Source organism: Xenopus tropicalis, chromosome 1 (assembly GCF_000004195.4).
Source record: "Xenopus tropicalis strain Nigerian chromosome 1, UCB_Xtro_10.0, whole genome shotgun sequence".
NCBI lineage: Eukaryota > Metazoa > Chordata > Amphibia > Anura > Pipidae > Xenopus > Xenopus tropicalis.
In genome coordinates, this window is record NC_030677.2 from 14,778,434 (window position 1) to 14,795,835 (window position 17,402).

General features: G+C 42.6%; 1 protein-coding gene across 1 annotated transcript in view; it reads left to right on the top strand.

Annotated features, from left to right (window-relative positions):
• Positions 1 to 17,068, top strand: part of cyp26b1 (cytochrome P450 family 26 subfamily B member 1) — a 34,342-nt gene extending 17,274 nt beyond the window's left edge. Inside the window, 4 exon segments of the mRNA NM_001079187.2 lie at positions 5,259 to 5,534; positions 10,135 to 10,290; positions 11,284 to 11,565; positions 12,169 to 17,068. Of these exon segments, the coding sequence (NP_001072655.1) occupies positions 5,259 to 5,534; positions 10,135 to 10,290; positions 11,284 to 11,565; positions 12,169 to 12,561 (1,107 nt within the window). The 3' untranslated portion in view covers positions 12,562 to 17,068.
• The last annotated feature ends 334 nt before the right edge of the window (positions 17,069 to 17,402 follow it).

A 17,402-nucleotide genomic window follows, 5' to 3' on the forward strand; every position in this document is an offset into this window, starting at 1 on the left:
CCGTCCATCTTGCACCACAGAGGCAGTTCCCACCCCCCTTAACTCTGCCATTAGATTTAGCAGAAAGTATGGGAAGAGGGGGGGCTTATAGTAAATACAGCCCTGCAAGTTAGTGGGTTTCAACAGACCAAGGGGCATGCCTGGGCAATGGGTGGTGGTTGTTGAACTCTTTGCCCTGGGCTGACACCTAGTTAAGTAAAGCCCCACCCACCACCAGCTTAAACTGCCACCCACTTTTCACATACATACAGCTGGAGAGTTTTCATATTCCTGTGCCATAGTAGTGTGACCCCATAGTAGTGTGGCCCCATAGTAGTGTGGCCCCATAGTAGTGTTACCCCATAGTAGTGTGGTCCCATAGTAGTGTTACCCCATAGAAGTGTGGCCCCATAGTAGTGTGGCTCCATAGTAGTGTAGCCCATTAGTAGTGTGGCCCCATAGTAGTGTAACCCCATAGTAGTGTTACCCCATAGTAGTGTGGCCCCATAGTAGTGTAACCCCATAGTAGTGTTACCCCATAGTAGTTTGGCCCCATAGTAGTGTTACCCCATAGTAGTGTGGTCCCATAGTAGTGTTACCCCATAGAAGTGTGGCCCCATAGTAGTGTGGCTCCATAGTAGTGTAGCCCATTAGTAGTGTGGCCCCATAGTAGTGTAACCCCATAGTAGTGTTACCCCATAGTAGTGTGGCCCCATAGTATTGTGGCCCCATAGTAGTGTGGCCCCATAGTAGTGTAACCCCATAGTAGTGTTACCACATAGTAGTGTGGCCCCATAGTAGTGTAACCCCATAGTAGTGTTACCTCATAGTAGTGTGGCCCCATAGTAGTGTTACCCCATAGTAGTGTGACCCCATAGTAGTGAGGCCCCATAGTAGTGTGGCCCCATAGTAGTGAGGCTCCATAGTAGTGTGGCCTCATAGTAGTGCGACCCCATAGTAGTGTGGCCCCATAGTAGTGTGACCCCATAGTAGTGTGGCCCCATAGTAGTGTGACCCCATAGTAGTGTGGCCCCATAGTAGTGTGACCCCATAGTAGTGTGGCCCCATAGTAGTGTGACCCCATAGTAGTGTGGCCCCATAGTAGTGTGGCCCCCTGGTCTGGGCAGTTCAGGGCTAACAATATTACCATATTATTGGCAGCAGATAGCCAGGTTGGGCACGGTTATATAAATGGTAGTAGCCCAGCAACCATGTGGGATTCAGGCCAGAGGTCGGGGCTACTGTGCCCCACATCACTCAGGCACGTGTACCAGCTTATAAATGGGTTTTATTGTTTCCCAAAGCAGTAGGATTGCTATTATGTCTCTATAGTGGGGGTTCTTGGGTCAGGACCCAAAAAATGGTTCCTTGTGCTTTTTAGGCGGGGTACCTATAAAACCCATATTGCTGCATTACTGAAGGTGGCCATACACTGCATGATCCCCAAGGTATCAAGCTGTTTGGCCCATTAACAGATACTGTATGACTGGCGCCACCCAATATTGTTCTGTTGATTGGGGGGGGGGGGTTTGAATCAATTGCAATCTAAATACGACCCCACGGTGAAATACACAGACAGGGGATTGGGCAGTATGATCAAAACTTGCCAAACTGCCCAACCTAATCTTGGCATGTAGGGCCCATTGCATTTGCTCGTAGTGCGTCACCACAAGTTAATACCTAAAGAAAACAAGTGCAGACAACGTGAGATTCCCTGCCCCTGGGGGCTGACAGAGTTGAAGGGGGTTTAGGTTAATCTGCCCTGTCAGACACTGGAGAAGCTCTAGGTGTGAAGGTTCTGTCTCGGAATGAAGTCATGAAAGAAGAGGGAGAATGTCAGTATTCTTTGTAGAACTGGTTTCTCATATGTCTGTGTCGCGGGGCTCCCCGGGGCAATAAGCGGAAAGGGATCTCTGTGCTGTAATGAGAGGAAACCCTTCATGACACCCAGGAACTTCCCATGAACAGCGTATGGGGGTCCCTCATCTCTGGTTCAGAGCGGTGCTACCTTCTAGATTCCACTACACAGGTCCTCTCCCCTGTATCTCCGTGCCTAGCATAGATTGCTCTAGAGCAATGGCACCCAGGGGTGATTCTCAGTATTTATCCCCCTGTTCGGTTTCCACTTGGGTGATTAGGGACAAAATGCCTTCCCATTGAGCAGTAATCACCCCAAGCAGCAGCTGCACAGATGAAAAAATGGCTGAATACTTGCCTGGGTTACACTGAAATAATCCAACTTTGCAGTTGTCTTGGCTCCTGATTAAACCCTAATGTGTGTGAAGTGGATCTTTTTTTAATAGCCATGTGTGGGGAAACATCTGGGTTAATATGGGTTAGTTTAGGAGCCAAACTTGCCCTGAAGGGGCTAAACACAGACACAGGCTGAGAAGGGAAGTGACTGCGACACATAGTACCACTGAGGGGGTGGGGGGAGGAACGCTCATTATGGTTGCTCATTAGGACCCCTTCTTTGCAGGACAGGCAAACACACAAGGCTTTGCATTTCCCATAATCTCAATAAATAATAGATTGCGAACTTGTGCTAAGCTGCCTGGCTTTGTGTCCTGCTGGGAGATACAGTAGGAGTTACAGTAGGAGTTACAGTAGGAGATACAGTAGGAGTTATAGTAGGATTTACAGTAGGAGATACAGTAGGTGTCACAGTAGGAGTTACAGTAGAAGATAAGATACAGTAGAAGATACAGTAGGAGTTACAGTAGGAGATACAGTAGGAGTTACAGTAGAAGATACAGTAGGAGTTACAGTAGGAGATACAGTAGGTGTCACAGTAGGAGTTACAGTAGAAGATAAGATACAGTAGAAGATACAGTAGGAGTTACAGTAGGAGATACAGTAGGAGTTACAGTAGAAGATACAGTAGGAGTTACAGTAGGAGATACAGTATGATTTACAGTTGGATTTAAAGTAGGAGTTACAGTAGGAGATACAGTAGGATTTACAGTAGGAGATACAGTAGGATTTACAGTAGGAGATACAGTAGGAGATATAGTAGGAGTTATAGTAGGAGATACAGTAGGATTTACAGTAGGATATACAGTAGGAGATACAGTAGGAGTTACAGTAGGAGATACAGTAGGAGTTACAGTAGGAGATAAAGTAGGAGATACAGTAGGATTTACAGTAGGAGATACAGTAGGAGTTACAGTAGGAGATACAGTAGGATCTACAGTAGGATTTACAGTAGGAGATACAGTAGGAGTTACAGTAGGAGATACAGTAGGATTTACAGTAGGAGATACAGTAGGATTTACAGTAGGATATACAGTAGGAGTTACAGTAGGAATCTCAGTAGGAGTCTCAGTAGGAGTTACAGTAGGAATCTCAGTAGGAGTTACAGTAGGAGATACAGTAGGAGTTACAGTAGGAGATACAGTAGGAGTCTCAGTAGGAGTCTCAGTAGGAGTTACAGTAGGAGTCACAGTAGGAGTTACAGTAGGAGATACAGTAGGAGTTACAGTAGGAGATACAGTAGGAGTCTCAGTAGGAGTCTCAGTAGGAGTCTCAGTAGGAGTTACAGTAGGAGTCACAGTAGGAGTTACAGTAAGAGATACAGTAGGAGTTACAGTAGGAGTTACAGTAGGAGATACAGTAGGAGTCTCAGTAGGAGTCACAGTAGGAGTCTCAGTAGGAGTCTCAGTAGGAGTCTCAGTAGGAGATACAGTAGGAGATACAGTAGGAGTCACAGTAGGAGTCACAGTAGGAGTTACAGTAGGAGTTACAGTAGGAGTTACAGTAGGAGTTATAGTAGGAGATACAGTAGGAGATATAGTAGGAGATACAGTAGGAGTTACAGTAGGAGATACAGTAGGAGTTACAGTAGGAGTCAGTAGGAGATACAGTAGGAGTTACAGTAGGAGATACAGTAGGAGTTACAGTAGGAGATACAGTAGGAGATATAGTAGGAGTTACAGTAGTAGATACAGTAGGAGTTATAGTAGGAGATACAGTAGGAGATATAGTAGGTGATATAGTAGGAGTTACAGTAGTAGATACAGTAGGAGTTATAGTAGGAGATACAGTAGGAGTTACAGTAGGAGTCACAGTAGGAGTCTCAGTAGCAGATACAGTAGGAGCCTCAGTAGGAGATACAGGAAGGAGATACAGTAGGAGTTACAGTAGGAATTACAGTAAGAGATACAGTAGGAGAAACAGTAGGAGTTACAGTAGGATTTACAGTAGGAGATACAGTAGGAGTTACAGTAGGAGATACAGTAGGAGATACAGTAGGAGTTACAGTAGGAGATACAGTAGGAGTTACAGTAGGATTTACAGTAGGAGATACAGTAGGAGTTACAGTAGGAGATACAGTAGGAGTTACAGTAGGATTTACAGTAGGAGTTACAGTAGGAGATACAGTAGGAGATACAGTAGGAGATACAATAGCCTTACAGTAGGAGATACAGTAGGAGTTACAGTAGGATTTACAGTAGGAGATACAGTAGGAGTTACAGTAGGAGATACAGTAGGAGTTACAGTAGGATTTACAGTAGGAGTTACAGTAGGAGATACAGTAGGAGTTACAGTAGGAGATACAGTAGGAGATACAGTAGGAGATACAATAGCCTTACAGTAGGACAGCAGGAGGAGAAGCCTTTTGCACTGCTGGCTGTCTAAAGCCATTTCCAAGTGTGCAGGCTAGTGGAACAGATAGGACTGAAATTGGCTGCTCAAGTTTAACTCCTTGTAACCCAGCTGGCTCTAGACCATTTGAAACCTGATGTGTGTGTCAGTTCCAGCTCGTCTGTACTTTCACAGCCCGGGGCAGGCAGCAGAACATAACCTCTCTGCGCTGCCTGGGAATCTGAAAGTGCCTTGACCTGTTTGGGAGGTCTCAGTGGGGGGTACGGGGTCTGCTTTACTGTACGGACAGGAATATTAGGTCATTATGAGAACACTCGGTAGAGTTATTCCTTAAATGTACACAAGAGGGCGCAATGCTTGTATTTTATTTAATGCAAAAAGCCAGTTTCAAGGGATTTTTCATTTCACCTCCTCATCTAGAATTACTGCGACGGCTTAACCTATCCTGTATGTATCACGCTGGAATTATCTTTCCAGCCTTTCATCTCTCTGAGCAGGGGAAATGTTTGCTCCAATGTTTCTGTGTTTCCAAAAGCATCCCATAGATATAAATACACAGAGAAGGAGGTGTGTGGGCTCTATATACTCCTGCTGTAGGAAAGTTCTGTGTATGCAGTAAATTGACCTAGAACTTTCACGCATTCATGTTGCCATTTTCTTTTCTTTCTTTGTAGGTGTTCTCAAAAATCTTTAGCCATGAAGCACTGGAGAGCTACCTTCCAAAAATACAGCTAGTCATCCAGGACACCCTACGCGTTTGGAGCAGTAACCCAGAGTCCATCAATGTCTACTGCGAGGCACAAAAGTTGACCTTCCGTATGGCCATTCGAGTTCTCCTCGGCTTCAGGCTTTCTGATGAGGAACTGAGCCAGCTCTTCCAAGTCTTTCAGCAGTTTGTGGAGAACGTCTTCTCATTGCCGGTGGATGTTCCTTTCAGCGGCTACCGGAGGGTAAGATATATCACCACAATGAATTACTCCCATGATAACAAAACTGGGTTTAGATACACCGAAAGCCTGTCTAGAAGTCATCAGGGACTGGGTATGATCCTGCGTCCCTTCTTTGCCATGAACGAGACTTAACATCTCATGGTGGATCATGGCATACTCTATTTGATGGTCAACAAAATTGTATCTGGGATACCCTTGAATGCCGTGATGGACAATCTATTGGAGAAACATTTAAACATTTGAAAGATGGAATTGAAACAGTCAGCTGGGACCAGTTTGTGCCTCAGTGTCCAATTTTTTTGCCCCTATAGTAGTGGATTGATTGGTTCACTTTATTTACTTGTCTCTAAATGAGTGAAACAGTCAAGTGGGAATCGTCTAAGTAGTTCTGCTATTTGTTTGGTTGATTTATTTCCTATTCAGTAGAGTTCCAGGTGGCCTTAAAGTTAAGCAGGACAGTGGTCTCCAACCTTTTTTGCACCATGGACCAGTTTCAAGCAAAACAATTTTTACGAGGACCAGAGGTGGCGGGTATAGGCCTTAGCTTGTTTCCCTGCAACTAGATGTGCCCAGCCCCCTTGCTCTTCTTACTCCCACCTAAGTGCTGACGCTTTGGTCCTTTTCGCAATCAGTAGAACACTTCCTGGGCTTCGCATAGTAGTTGTCATGAAGTTGGGATCACAGGTAATTGGGACCAGAGGTGACCCAGTTTAGCACAGCCCATGGCCCGGCACCGGTCCCTGGCCCGATGGTTGGGGACCCCAAAGCAGGACATGCAGGTTCCATTCAGTTAGGCAATGGTCCCCAACCAGTGGCTCGTGAGCAACATGTTGCTCTCCAACCCCTTGGATGTTGCTCCTAGTGGCCTTCAGACAGGTGCTTATTGTTGAATTCCTGGCTTGGGGGCAAGTTTTGGTTGCATAAAAAACAGATGTACTGCCAAACAGAACCTCCTGTAGGCTGCCAGTCCTTATAGGGGCTTCCAAATAGCCAATAACAGTCCTTATTTGTCACCCCCAGGAACATGTATTATGCTTGTGTTGCTCCCCAAGTCTTTTTACATTTGAATGTGGCTCATAGGTAAAAAAGGTTGGGGATTCCTGAGTTAGGGGCAATCTAGCAGTAGCCTCTTGCCTAGGCACTGGACTGTTTCTCCTTGATAGATCAGATGACCAAATTATACAGTAATCCTTGCAGTTTTAGGTGATCCATGTCTTCTTGTGAGGGCCTCCAAATAAATACATTCAATCATTACAAGCCAAGCAGATCCTGACTACACGAGCCAGCACCAGTGCTAACTAGGTTCTCGTCCCTGATTGATCATCTCCATCGAGTTCAGACTTTGCTAAAAACATTAGAAATTCATTAGAATGGGGCAACGATCTGCTTTCCTCTAGGCCAGGGAACCCCCAACTTTTTTTTTACTAGTGAGCCACACTTAGATGTAAAAAGTGTTGGTGAAAGTTCTTCGGGGAGGCCAAATAAGGGCTGTGATTGGCTATTTGGAAGGCCCATGTGGACTGCTGGCCTGCAGGAGGTTCTGATTGGGGTAAAACTGTCTCGGTGCTTCCAAAACTTGCCTCCAGGGTGGAAATGTCAAAATGGGCACCTACTTTGGGGCCACTGGAAGCAACATCAAAGGGGTTGGTGAGCAGGGTCGGACTGGGCCGCCGGGACACCGGGAAAAATCCCGGTGGGCCCCAGCCCTAGTGGGCCCCAGCGGCCCAGTCCAAACTTTGCCGGCGCTCCCCCTACTGACTGTTCCTCCCCTGACGCGTTCAATTTATTCACGCTCGGGGAGGACATCAGGCGGGGGCCCTGCGGGGGGTTAGGGGAGCCCCTGGGGGGGGGGTTAGGGGATGCGGCTGGGGCACCTGCAGGGCCCCTGCATCCCCCAGTCCGACCCTGTTGGTGAGGACCATGTTGCCCCCGAGCCACTGGTTGAGGATCACTGCTTTGCCACCTTCACATTTCACATTAACCTTCTCCATACCGTAACGTCTCTTATTTGGCATTTCCTTGAATAAAAATCCAGCTAGTCAAGGTTGGGTTAAATATTAAATATGTCCCAAAGTGACTTTAGGCTTGACATGAGGCTTTGGCACTCCATCTTGTTGGCTCGCTGGATCTGCTCCGACGTTCTCTAGTGCTTCTTAATTTATGGGCCGAGCTTTCATCCTTCTAGTAATTTACCGTTATTCTCGATTTGGGCTTTGAAGACAAACACACACACTTATATATATTGTTTTTCTTTCAAACCGCTGCCAACATCCCCACTGTTTATCCCGTAATTCTCCAGATATATATATATAAAGCTTCCCGTCTTCCCCAGTAGAACTGCCGCTAAATGGTCCTGAGATGTTTCTCACAGACAAAAAAAAATATCATGAGAAAAGTAGATTTGATTTTCTTTTCTGGGCCGTTTTCCATCGATGACTAACGGTGAAACCAATTCATTTTTAATTCGGGATTAAGACGAATACTAAAACGATTTTTTCTGAGCTCACGTTAATAATAATACCTGTTATTTTCATGGGTTTTAGGGCTGCGGGAGCAGTGAAAAATATTCAGTATAATTTCTGATGCCTCGTAAATAATTTTACAGAGAAAATTCCTTGTTATTCGCTCGTATTGCGCCAGACAAACACAGAATCTGTCTGTACTCGCCGAGCGTGTCCCATGGAATATGAGCATATTTATAGCATGACTAAATATAACATTTCTTTCCTGGTATTTATTTTGTGTGTAAATATGACTTTTATGGATTTACCCAGTGCTCTGTGTTAACTGATTTACGTTTTACAGGTATTTTAGTTTATACATAATATAATACTATATAACAGATTGTTTTAATTTTGGCTCCTTTTTGCTAATACGTGTATGGTTACACATGGTTAAATATTGGGGTAACAGTCACCCTGCTATAGTTCCAGGGGTACCCAAGGTACAAATAAGCACTCACCCCAAATCCCCCCCTAACTGGCCTTCAGGCTGGGCCCCCTTAGCCCATAACAAGGTTACAGATATATAGAAACATTGGGGTAACAGTCACCCCGCTATAGTTCCAGGGGTACCCAGGGCACAAATAAGCACTCACCCCAAATCCCCCCTAACTGGCCTTCAGGCTGGGCCCCCTTAGCCCATAACAAGGTTACAGATATATAGAAACATTGGGGTAACAGTCACCCTGCTATAGTTCCAGGGGTACCCAGGGCACAAATAAGCACTCACCCCAAATCCCCCCCTAACTGGCCTTCAGGCTGGGCCCCCTTAGCTCATAACAAGGTTACAGATATATAGAAACATTGGGGTAACAGTCACCCTGCTATAGTTCCAGGGGTACCCAGGGCACAAATAAGCACTCACCCCAAATCCCTCCCTAACTGGCCTTCAGGCTGGGCCCCCTTAGCCCATAACAAGGTTACAGATATATAGAAACATTGGGGTAACAATCACCCCGCTATAGTTCCAGGGGTACCCAGGGCACAAATAAGCACTCACCCCAAATCCCCCCCTAACTGGCCTTCAGGCTGGGCCCCCTTAGCCTATAACAAGGTTACAGATATATAGAAACATTGGGGTAACAGTCACCCTGCTATAGTTCCAGGGGTACCCAGGGCACAAATAAGCACTCATCCCAAATCCCCCCCTAACTGGCCTTCAGGCTGGGCCCCCTTAGCCCATAACAAGGTTACAGATATATAGAAACATTGGGGTAAGAGTCACCCTGCTATAGTTCCAGGGGTACCCAGGGCACAAATAAGCACTCACCCCAAATCCCCCCCTAACTGGCCTTCAGGCTGGGCCCCCTTAGCCCATAACAAGGTTACAGATATATAGAAACATTGGGGTAAGAGTCACCCTGCTATAGTTCCAGGGGTACCCAGGGCACAAATAAGCACTCACCCCAAATCCCCCCCTAACTGGCCTTCAGGCTGGGCCCCCTTAGCCCATAACAAGGTTACACATATATAGAAACATTGGGGTAACAGTCACCCTGCTATAGTTCCAGGGGTACCCAGGGCACAAATACCCACTCACCCCAAATCTCCCCCTAACTGGCCTTCAGGCTGGGCCCCCTTAGCCCATAACAAGGATACAGATATATAGAAACATTGGGGTAACAGTCACCCTGCTATAGTTCCAGGGGTACCCAGGGCACAAATAAGCACTCACCCCAAATCCCCCCTAACTGGCCTTCAGGCTGGGCCCCCTTAGCCCATAACCAGGTTACAGATATATAGAAACATTGGGGTAACAGTCACCCTGCTATAGTTCCAGGGGTACCCAGGGCACAAATAAGCACTCACCCCAAATCCCCCCCTAACTGGCCTTCAGGCTGGGCCCCCTTAGCCCATAACAAGGTTACAGATATATAGAAACATTGGGGTAACAGTCACCCTGCTATAGTTCCAGGGGTACCCAGGGCACAAATAAGCACTATCCTCAAACCTTATGGGAGATGACCTTTCCATATTTAAAAGCTTTCTGGATAATGACTTTCAGGATAAAGGATCCCATACCTGTATTATTATCATTACTAATATAATTATAATGATCGCTCTTTTTTGAGAATTTTTCAATTTTATTTTGGCAACAGGGCATTCGAGCACGAGAGATGCTACTGAAGAGCCTGGAGAAGGCAATCCAAGAGAAACTGCAGAACACTCAGGGCAAAGATTATGCTGATGCCTTGGACATCCTGATCGAGAGTGGGAAGGAACACGGGAAGGAGCTGACCATGCAGGAGCTGAAGGTAAATGTCAAAAGCCTCAGATCAGAGCGGCAGACCTGACCATATTTATTTTTTTGACAAGGTCCCCAACTGGTTAGGGATTTTTTGCCTGGTCACATTGTCCAAGGCTTGTTTTGTTTTTGTATCTTATTGCATCATTCAGGGTCAATATTCCTACTAAAAAGTGTAATTCTTCACTCCAATGCAGTCTACTTTGTGTTCAATCCAAAGGGGATCTACAGACACATTTGGTATTTGGATCCTGCCCAATATTATCTCTGTAGACACCAGAGCCAAAACACTGCAATGGTTGCATTGTCAGTACTATCATCATACCATTGATGGTTCACATTGGAACCCATATTATGAGGAGTAGGACCAACTGAATCCCCACATGGACTCAGGAACCAAAATGCTATCAGAGGGTTCCTTGTCTGTTGAGAGATAATAGCATGAAATAATGATTTATATCATAAATGTAAGTTCATCATTTGTTCTAGGGTATAAGAGCTACTAGACTTGCCTCAAGAAGGGCTCAGACACATGAATCAGAGCCAAGTAACCAATGGCAAGTGATACTAAAGCTCCAGGGCCAGCATGAAGCTCTTAATAAGAGAGTCACATATGGAAAATGACAAATAAATTAAAAAGAAAACCCTGTAATAATATCATGGTGCTCAACTCTTTTGCCTTGAGAGTCAACCACTGGTATGCAGACTGGACACACCAAAAGCATACATGTATATGCTGATTTTATTGGGATTTTATTGGGATCTTGACACAACCAAGGTCACACAACCAAATGTTGCCTTGAGATCCCACTTATACCTAATTCCGTTACAGTCACATGATATAGCTGATAACACAATATACTTGTAGACACAATGTGTTAGGAACCAGGTTATTGAGATGGATAGGAGACTTTGAGAAGGGTTGGACCTTATTGCTTTTGGATTGCTGGATGTGTCAGGGCTTTTCGTTTATACTTGATAATAATTGTTTGAACTTTTACAGGATGGCACGTTGGAACTGATATTTGCAGCTTATGCCACGACTGCCAGTGCCAGCACATCTCTCATCATGCAGTTGCTCAAACACCCGTCCGTGCTGGAGAAACTACGGGAAGAACTGCGAGGGAACAGCATTCTGCACAACGGCTGTGTCTGTGAGGGTGCTCTGAGAGTGGAGACCATTAGTTCCCTCCATTACCTCGACTGCGTCATTAAAGAGATACTCCGCCTTTTCAGTCCGGTATCCGGGGGTTACAGGACTGTGCTGCAGACCTTTGAGCTAGATGTAAGTACGAGAGAATATGATAGACTTTTCTGTTGGGAGAGGGCAATTGGGTTCCTTGTAGAGACATATTAGGAGGGTAAAATCATAGGAATTATAAGGAATACCTGCTAAAGCTCCAAAGCCAAAAACCAAGATAAGTCCTAGGTTATGGATAAAAAAAAATGCTTCTAGAACAGTGGCTCACAAAATTTATGTCTCCCTTCAGCAGGGTCCCCAGTACAGTGGCCAGGGAAGCCCATACCAAAGATCAGGATGTAATTTGATAAGAATGCCAAGACTAAATAGACCTGGAAGGCCAGTTTGTTAATTAGTCTATGGTTTTGGGTGAATACATATTTCCTACCCTGGTTATTCTTGAAACTGTTACTAAACGGCTCAAAGAACCTTTTTTATTGGGCAAGGGAGTTGTTGACTAAATATTAGATATCAAAAGATGACTTGGAGCTAATTATATGGTATACTACATCATAGAAACATTTTTATCCAACTTGGAATTAAATGCAACAACTCAAAGAACAGTTGGAATTAATCAAGTTGATAAATTGCATTGAGAAAATGGTGTCAGGTTGGTTGTATTGAACAATGTCTTCTGGTTGTGTTTAGGGCTTCCAGATTCCCAAAGGTTGGAGTGTTTTATACAGCATCAGGGACACTCATGACACAGCTCCTGTGTTTAAGGATGTTGACGTCTTTGATCCAGATCGCTTCGGTCAGGACCGCACAGAGGATAAAGACGGCAGGTTCCACTACCTCCCATTCGGTGGCGGGGTAAGAAATTGTTTGGGCAAACACTTGGCCAAGCTCTTCTTGAAGGTCTTGGCAATCGAGTTGGCCAGCATGAGCAGGTTTGAGCTTGCCACCAGGACTTTTCCCAAAATCATGCCCGTTCCTGTGGTCCACCCAGCCGATGAACTAAAAGTTAGATTTTTTGGACTTGACTCCAATCAGAACGAAATAATGACAGAGACAGAAGCAATGCTGGGGGCAACTGTGTAGCACTCATCCCACCTGCTTTAAAAAAAAACAAATTCCATTCGGGTGAAGGCAAAATGGGAAATAAGCACACAGACAAATATGCTAAAAAAAAAAAGTTATATCTACAATACTAACTTACAATACTCAGCCACCAGTCCATGAATCTTATCTCTGTGGAACGCTTACGTATATTAACATATATTCACCAAGAGACAAACTGGATTTGTTGATTTCATTAGGAGTCTTGTTGCTGGAGAAGACCTGCTGAAGAGATGACTCTTTTTGCCTAGCTGATTGGCCAGAATATTGTGTAATGGGGGCAGTTGTTGTTCTAAGGTGGTTCCAGCGATATAAAAGGCCTTCTTCTAGTAGAGGTATCACAGTGTTACATACATCAGGGATAACAGGTTGCCTGTTGTTTCTACGCCTGCCTTATCTTACTTTATCTAACAGCTTTGGGAATTAAATGTCTGTATGACGGGTCGGTAATCTGTGCGTGCTGCTGAAACGGTGCAAACAAGCCTAGAGTTTACACGTAGACCATCCAAACCCAGCCTGCTCCGCTCGCTGCAAGCTGACCTTCAGTTTGAAATGTTTCCAAAATGGTTGACGCCACTTATTTTTTCAGTGTCCGTAAAAGCAAAAGGGTTGGACCGAATGATCAAATCATGTCTAGGTTCAATGTAGGTCTAGGTTCAATCTAATTCTACGGGCAACCAAACCAAAAGACATTTTCCTGGAATGATGTTGGTGCTCACAATTGAGAGATGATGTAGTTGTCCGGCAGAATGGTCAAGCGGGTAAAGATGATTTCATTGGTGCCGAGTTTTACATTCCTTTGGCAGCAACTCAGCAGAAAGAGTTTGGCCAATGACAATCTTGATGTTATTTGGCAACAAATTGCCTACATACATTCTGAATTGGATTGGACGATGTTCTTGATTGTTGGATTTCGGTTGAAGGGCAATCATCCAATTAAAAGTTTGGTCAAGTATTGAAATGAATCCAAACCAGAATTGTATGAAACCCCACACAACTGCTGAACCCCCAATCTAATGGGGGTTTGGTGCATCCCTTCTAGCTGTCATATACTGCCCAAGGAGGAACATATGAGTTCTTTTATATTTTCTACAAAATATTTAATTGATCAACTAGAATGTTGTGCTCATATTGAAAAGAATCCAGTTCGGATTTCCAAATTCAAATTCAAGCAAAAATCTCCACCCCCCCAAAAAACTTTTGAATCCCCCATCCATTCTAAATGTCACATATTGCCAAAATTCATATAGAACTCTTTTTATTTTTCAAGAATATTTACATTTTTCATCTAAAATTGTAGCTAAATATTGAATCAAGAAAAGATTTCCATGTTCAAATTTGAGCAAAATTCCCTCAAAACTGCCTAAATTCATAGGGATTCATCTGATTTCATTGAATTTTCTTTTTATAGTACTTTTTTCATATCGACCTTTTTGTTTCTTGTCTTTTTTGTTCAGAACCTTATTTGTTCATCTTCCAGTGTCATCTGTAGTCATTGACCCTAGTATTGGGCAGGCTGAAATTGAAAAAGTAAATTATTTATGACCTTTGCTTAGCAGAATTACAAACTGTCTTTCCCATTGGATGAATATCTGGGTCACATTTTGGTTCTAAATGGGTCCACATTAGATTTCAGTGATAGGTACCATGAATCCATGCCAATATAGGTAAACCCTGTACTAAGCACAATTCAGCAGGAACAGCCCCCTAAGTTTGCTCATAGCCTGTACAGAGAGATACCATAAAACTATGGCACATAGGGATTCCCCTGTACTAAGCACAATTCAGCAGGAACAGCCCCCTAAGTTTGCCCATAGCCTGTACAGAGAGATACCATAAAACTATGGCACATAGGGATTCCCCTGTACTAAGCACAATTCAGCAGGAACAGCCCCCTAAGTTTGCTCATAGCCTGTACAGAGAGATACCATAAATCTATGCCAACATAGGGATTCCCCTGTACAAAGCATAGACAATATAGTAAGAAGGATATTTTTATACCCCATAAGTATTTCATAAGAGGGCAGTGCATTGTAACACCAATTACATGGTATATACCCCTTTATCCAAGAAAGTACCTTTCAGACGTCTTTTGTCAGAACTAGCTTGGATTCCTTTCCTTGTGAATATTTTCTAACTATAAAATAGTACAAAAAAAAAGTAAGCTATAAGTAAAAATTCCCCATGATGAATGGGAATAAAAATTAAGCAGTCACTGGAGTGCAAACATTATGCTACCCTGTGTATTATTTATATACTATTTATTTACTTTATAGTAGATGGGAGTCCTTGGTAGACTTACGTATGTATCTCTTGCCTCAAAGTATGTTGCATATTGCTACTTGATTATATTCCAGCAGCCTGGAGGAATATAACACAGTTATTAGCAATACAATTAGGGCACCTAGCGAGCCTGCTGTATGTTGTATATAAAGGCCCAGTGTTTGGAAGCAAGAGTATGAATTCACAATGGCTCCATTAGCTGGTGGAGAAAACTCCCACCCACCTTGAACCACCAAGGTACACCTGATTGGCAGACTCAGATACCAACCAGTAAAACTATTGTGCAAATTATATGTTTTTATCAAGAACTCTTGACTGAAAAGTTGAAGTTGAATACATATCGTAAGGACAATCTTACAGTATTCCGTAATCATGATATTATGGTTTTCCAAGCGTCTTATAACAAATAAATCATTCTCAAATGCTAAAGTGGGTTACATCAATTCTTGGACTAGTAAATGTTGAGGGACAACCTAGCAGAAGCTCTCAAACATCTGGCTATGAGAACTTGGGGCCATAATGTAGGAATGGGGCTCATATATTCCATTACTTTCCATTCAAAACACTGAGAGTCTTAGCAAATGGGTCAACATTATGACAACTATATTCCACAATACCTTGTCATTTATTCCCTGGTGGAATCATGGTGGAACAATAGCTGATCAAGATGGGTCATACCACCCTGAATCTGCTAAAAGTCTTGGTAAATAAATCATTATCACATGCTAAAGTGGGTTACATCAATTCTTGGACAAGTATGTTTTGAAGGACAACCTAGCAGAAACTCTCAAACATCTGGCTATGAGAACTTGGGACCAAAATGTAGGAATGAGGCTCATGTATTCCATAACTTTCCATTACACCCATTTAGCAAATGGGTGTAAGTCAACATTATGACAATTATGTTCCATAATAACTTGGTGGTGGAATCGTGGTGGCAAGATGGGTCATACCACCCTGAATCTGCTAAAAGTCTTGGTAAATAAATCATTATCTGATTCTATAGTGGGTTACATCAATTCTTGGGCAAGTACGTTTTGAGGGACAACCTAGCAGAAGCTCTCAAACATCTGGCTATGAGAACTTGGGACCATAAAGTAGGAACAAGGCTCATATCTTCCATAACTTTCCTTTAATAACACTGAGAGTTTTAGAAAATGGGTGTAAGTCAACATTATGACAATTATGTTCCACAATAACTTGTTATTTGGACCCTGGTGGAATCATGGTGGAACAATAGCTGGGTGATACCGCCCTATATCTGCTAAAAGTCTTGACAAATAAATCATTATCAGATGCTAATGTGGGTTACATCAATTCTTGGACAAGTACGTTTTGAAGGACAACCTAGCAGAAGCTCTCAAACATCTGGCTATGAGAACTTGGGACCATAATGTAGGAATGAGACTCATATGTTCCATAATAACTTGGTGGTGGAACAATAGCTGGTCAAGATGGTTCATACCACCCTGAATCTGCTAAAAGTCTAAAATATATATTGAACCTACATCGTAGGTGCTTCTGAAGCCAATAGATATCAAAGCACGCAGGTCTTTCCCTTAATAAAATAAAAAAATATTTACTTAGCAGGGAACTGTCTCAGAAATTCTCCCACACAACGCTTCAAACGCCATTCCTTACCGTATAACTTGAGTTGAAAAAAAAAGAAAGAAAAAAAAAAGATATATAAAAGCGTCCTGCAATAGATTTGCAGAAAAAGCACTTTGAATGTCAGAATTTGTTTTAGTGCAGTCCCATATCGGACAAATTCACTATATTATTTTATATACGACCGTCGCTGAAATTCATTTGTTATTTTTTTTTTTTGTTCGACTTTATAGACGATAGTAAGTGCTATTTTTGTTATATTTCAAATAGATATTTAGTATAAAGTGTTTTTTTTTCTTTTGCTGTTAAATAATGTTATTTAGTAAAATATGAATTGTACTTTATTTGTAAACATGGTTCAAATATTAATGTTTATATCGCTGTCATTTGTAATATTAAGAGAAGCACTTGTGTTTTTTTTTCTCTTATACAATGGTGCCGCGTGGACGTCTTACTTTTTTCAATAATGTGGTTTATGATGTATGTATGTAATGTTATGTGTCCTATATTAAATGAATATTGTGTATTTTGAGATAATGAAATACTCAATATGGCAATTTTATAGACTTCCATAATAAAAGGAAAAAAAATAAAAAAATGTCTGATCTTATTTCATTTTTTTTATTTTATTATCCCTCTTGGCTACCAAAAAATTCAACTTTTTAGAATTACATATTTTTTTAATTTCATAAAACAATTAATATTATGCATTTTGAGATAATGAAATACTCAATATGGCAATTTTATAGACTTCCATAATAAAAGGAAAAAACTAAAATAAAAAATGTCTGATTTTATTTTTTTAATTTTATTAACCCTCTTGACTACCAAAAAATTTAACTTTTTGGAATTACAAATTTTTTAAATTCATAAAACAATGAATATTGTGTATTTTGAGATAATAAAATACTCAATATGGCAATTTTATAGAC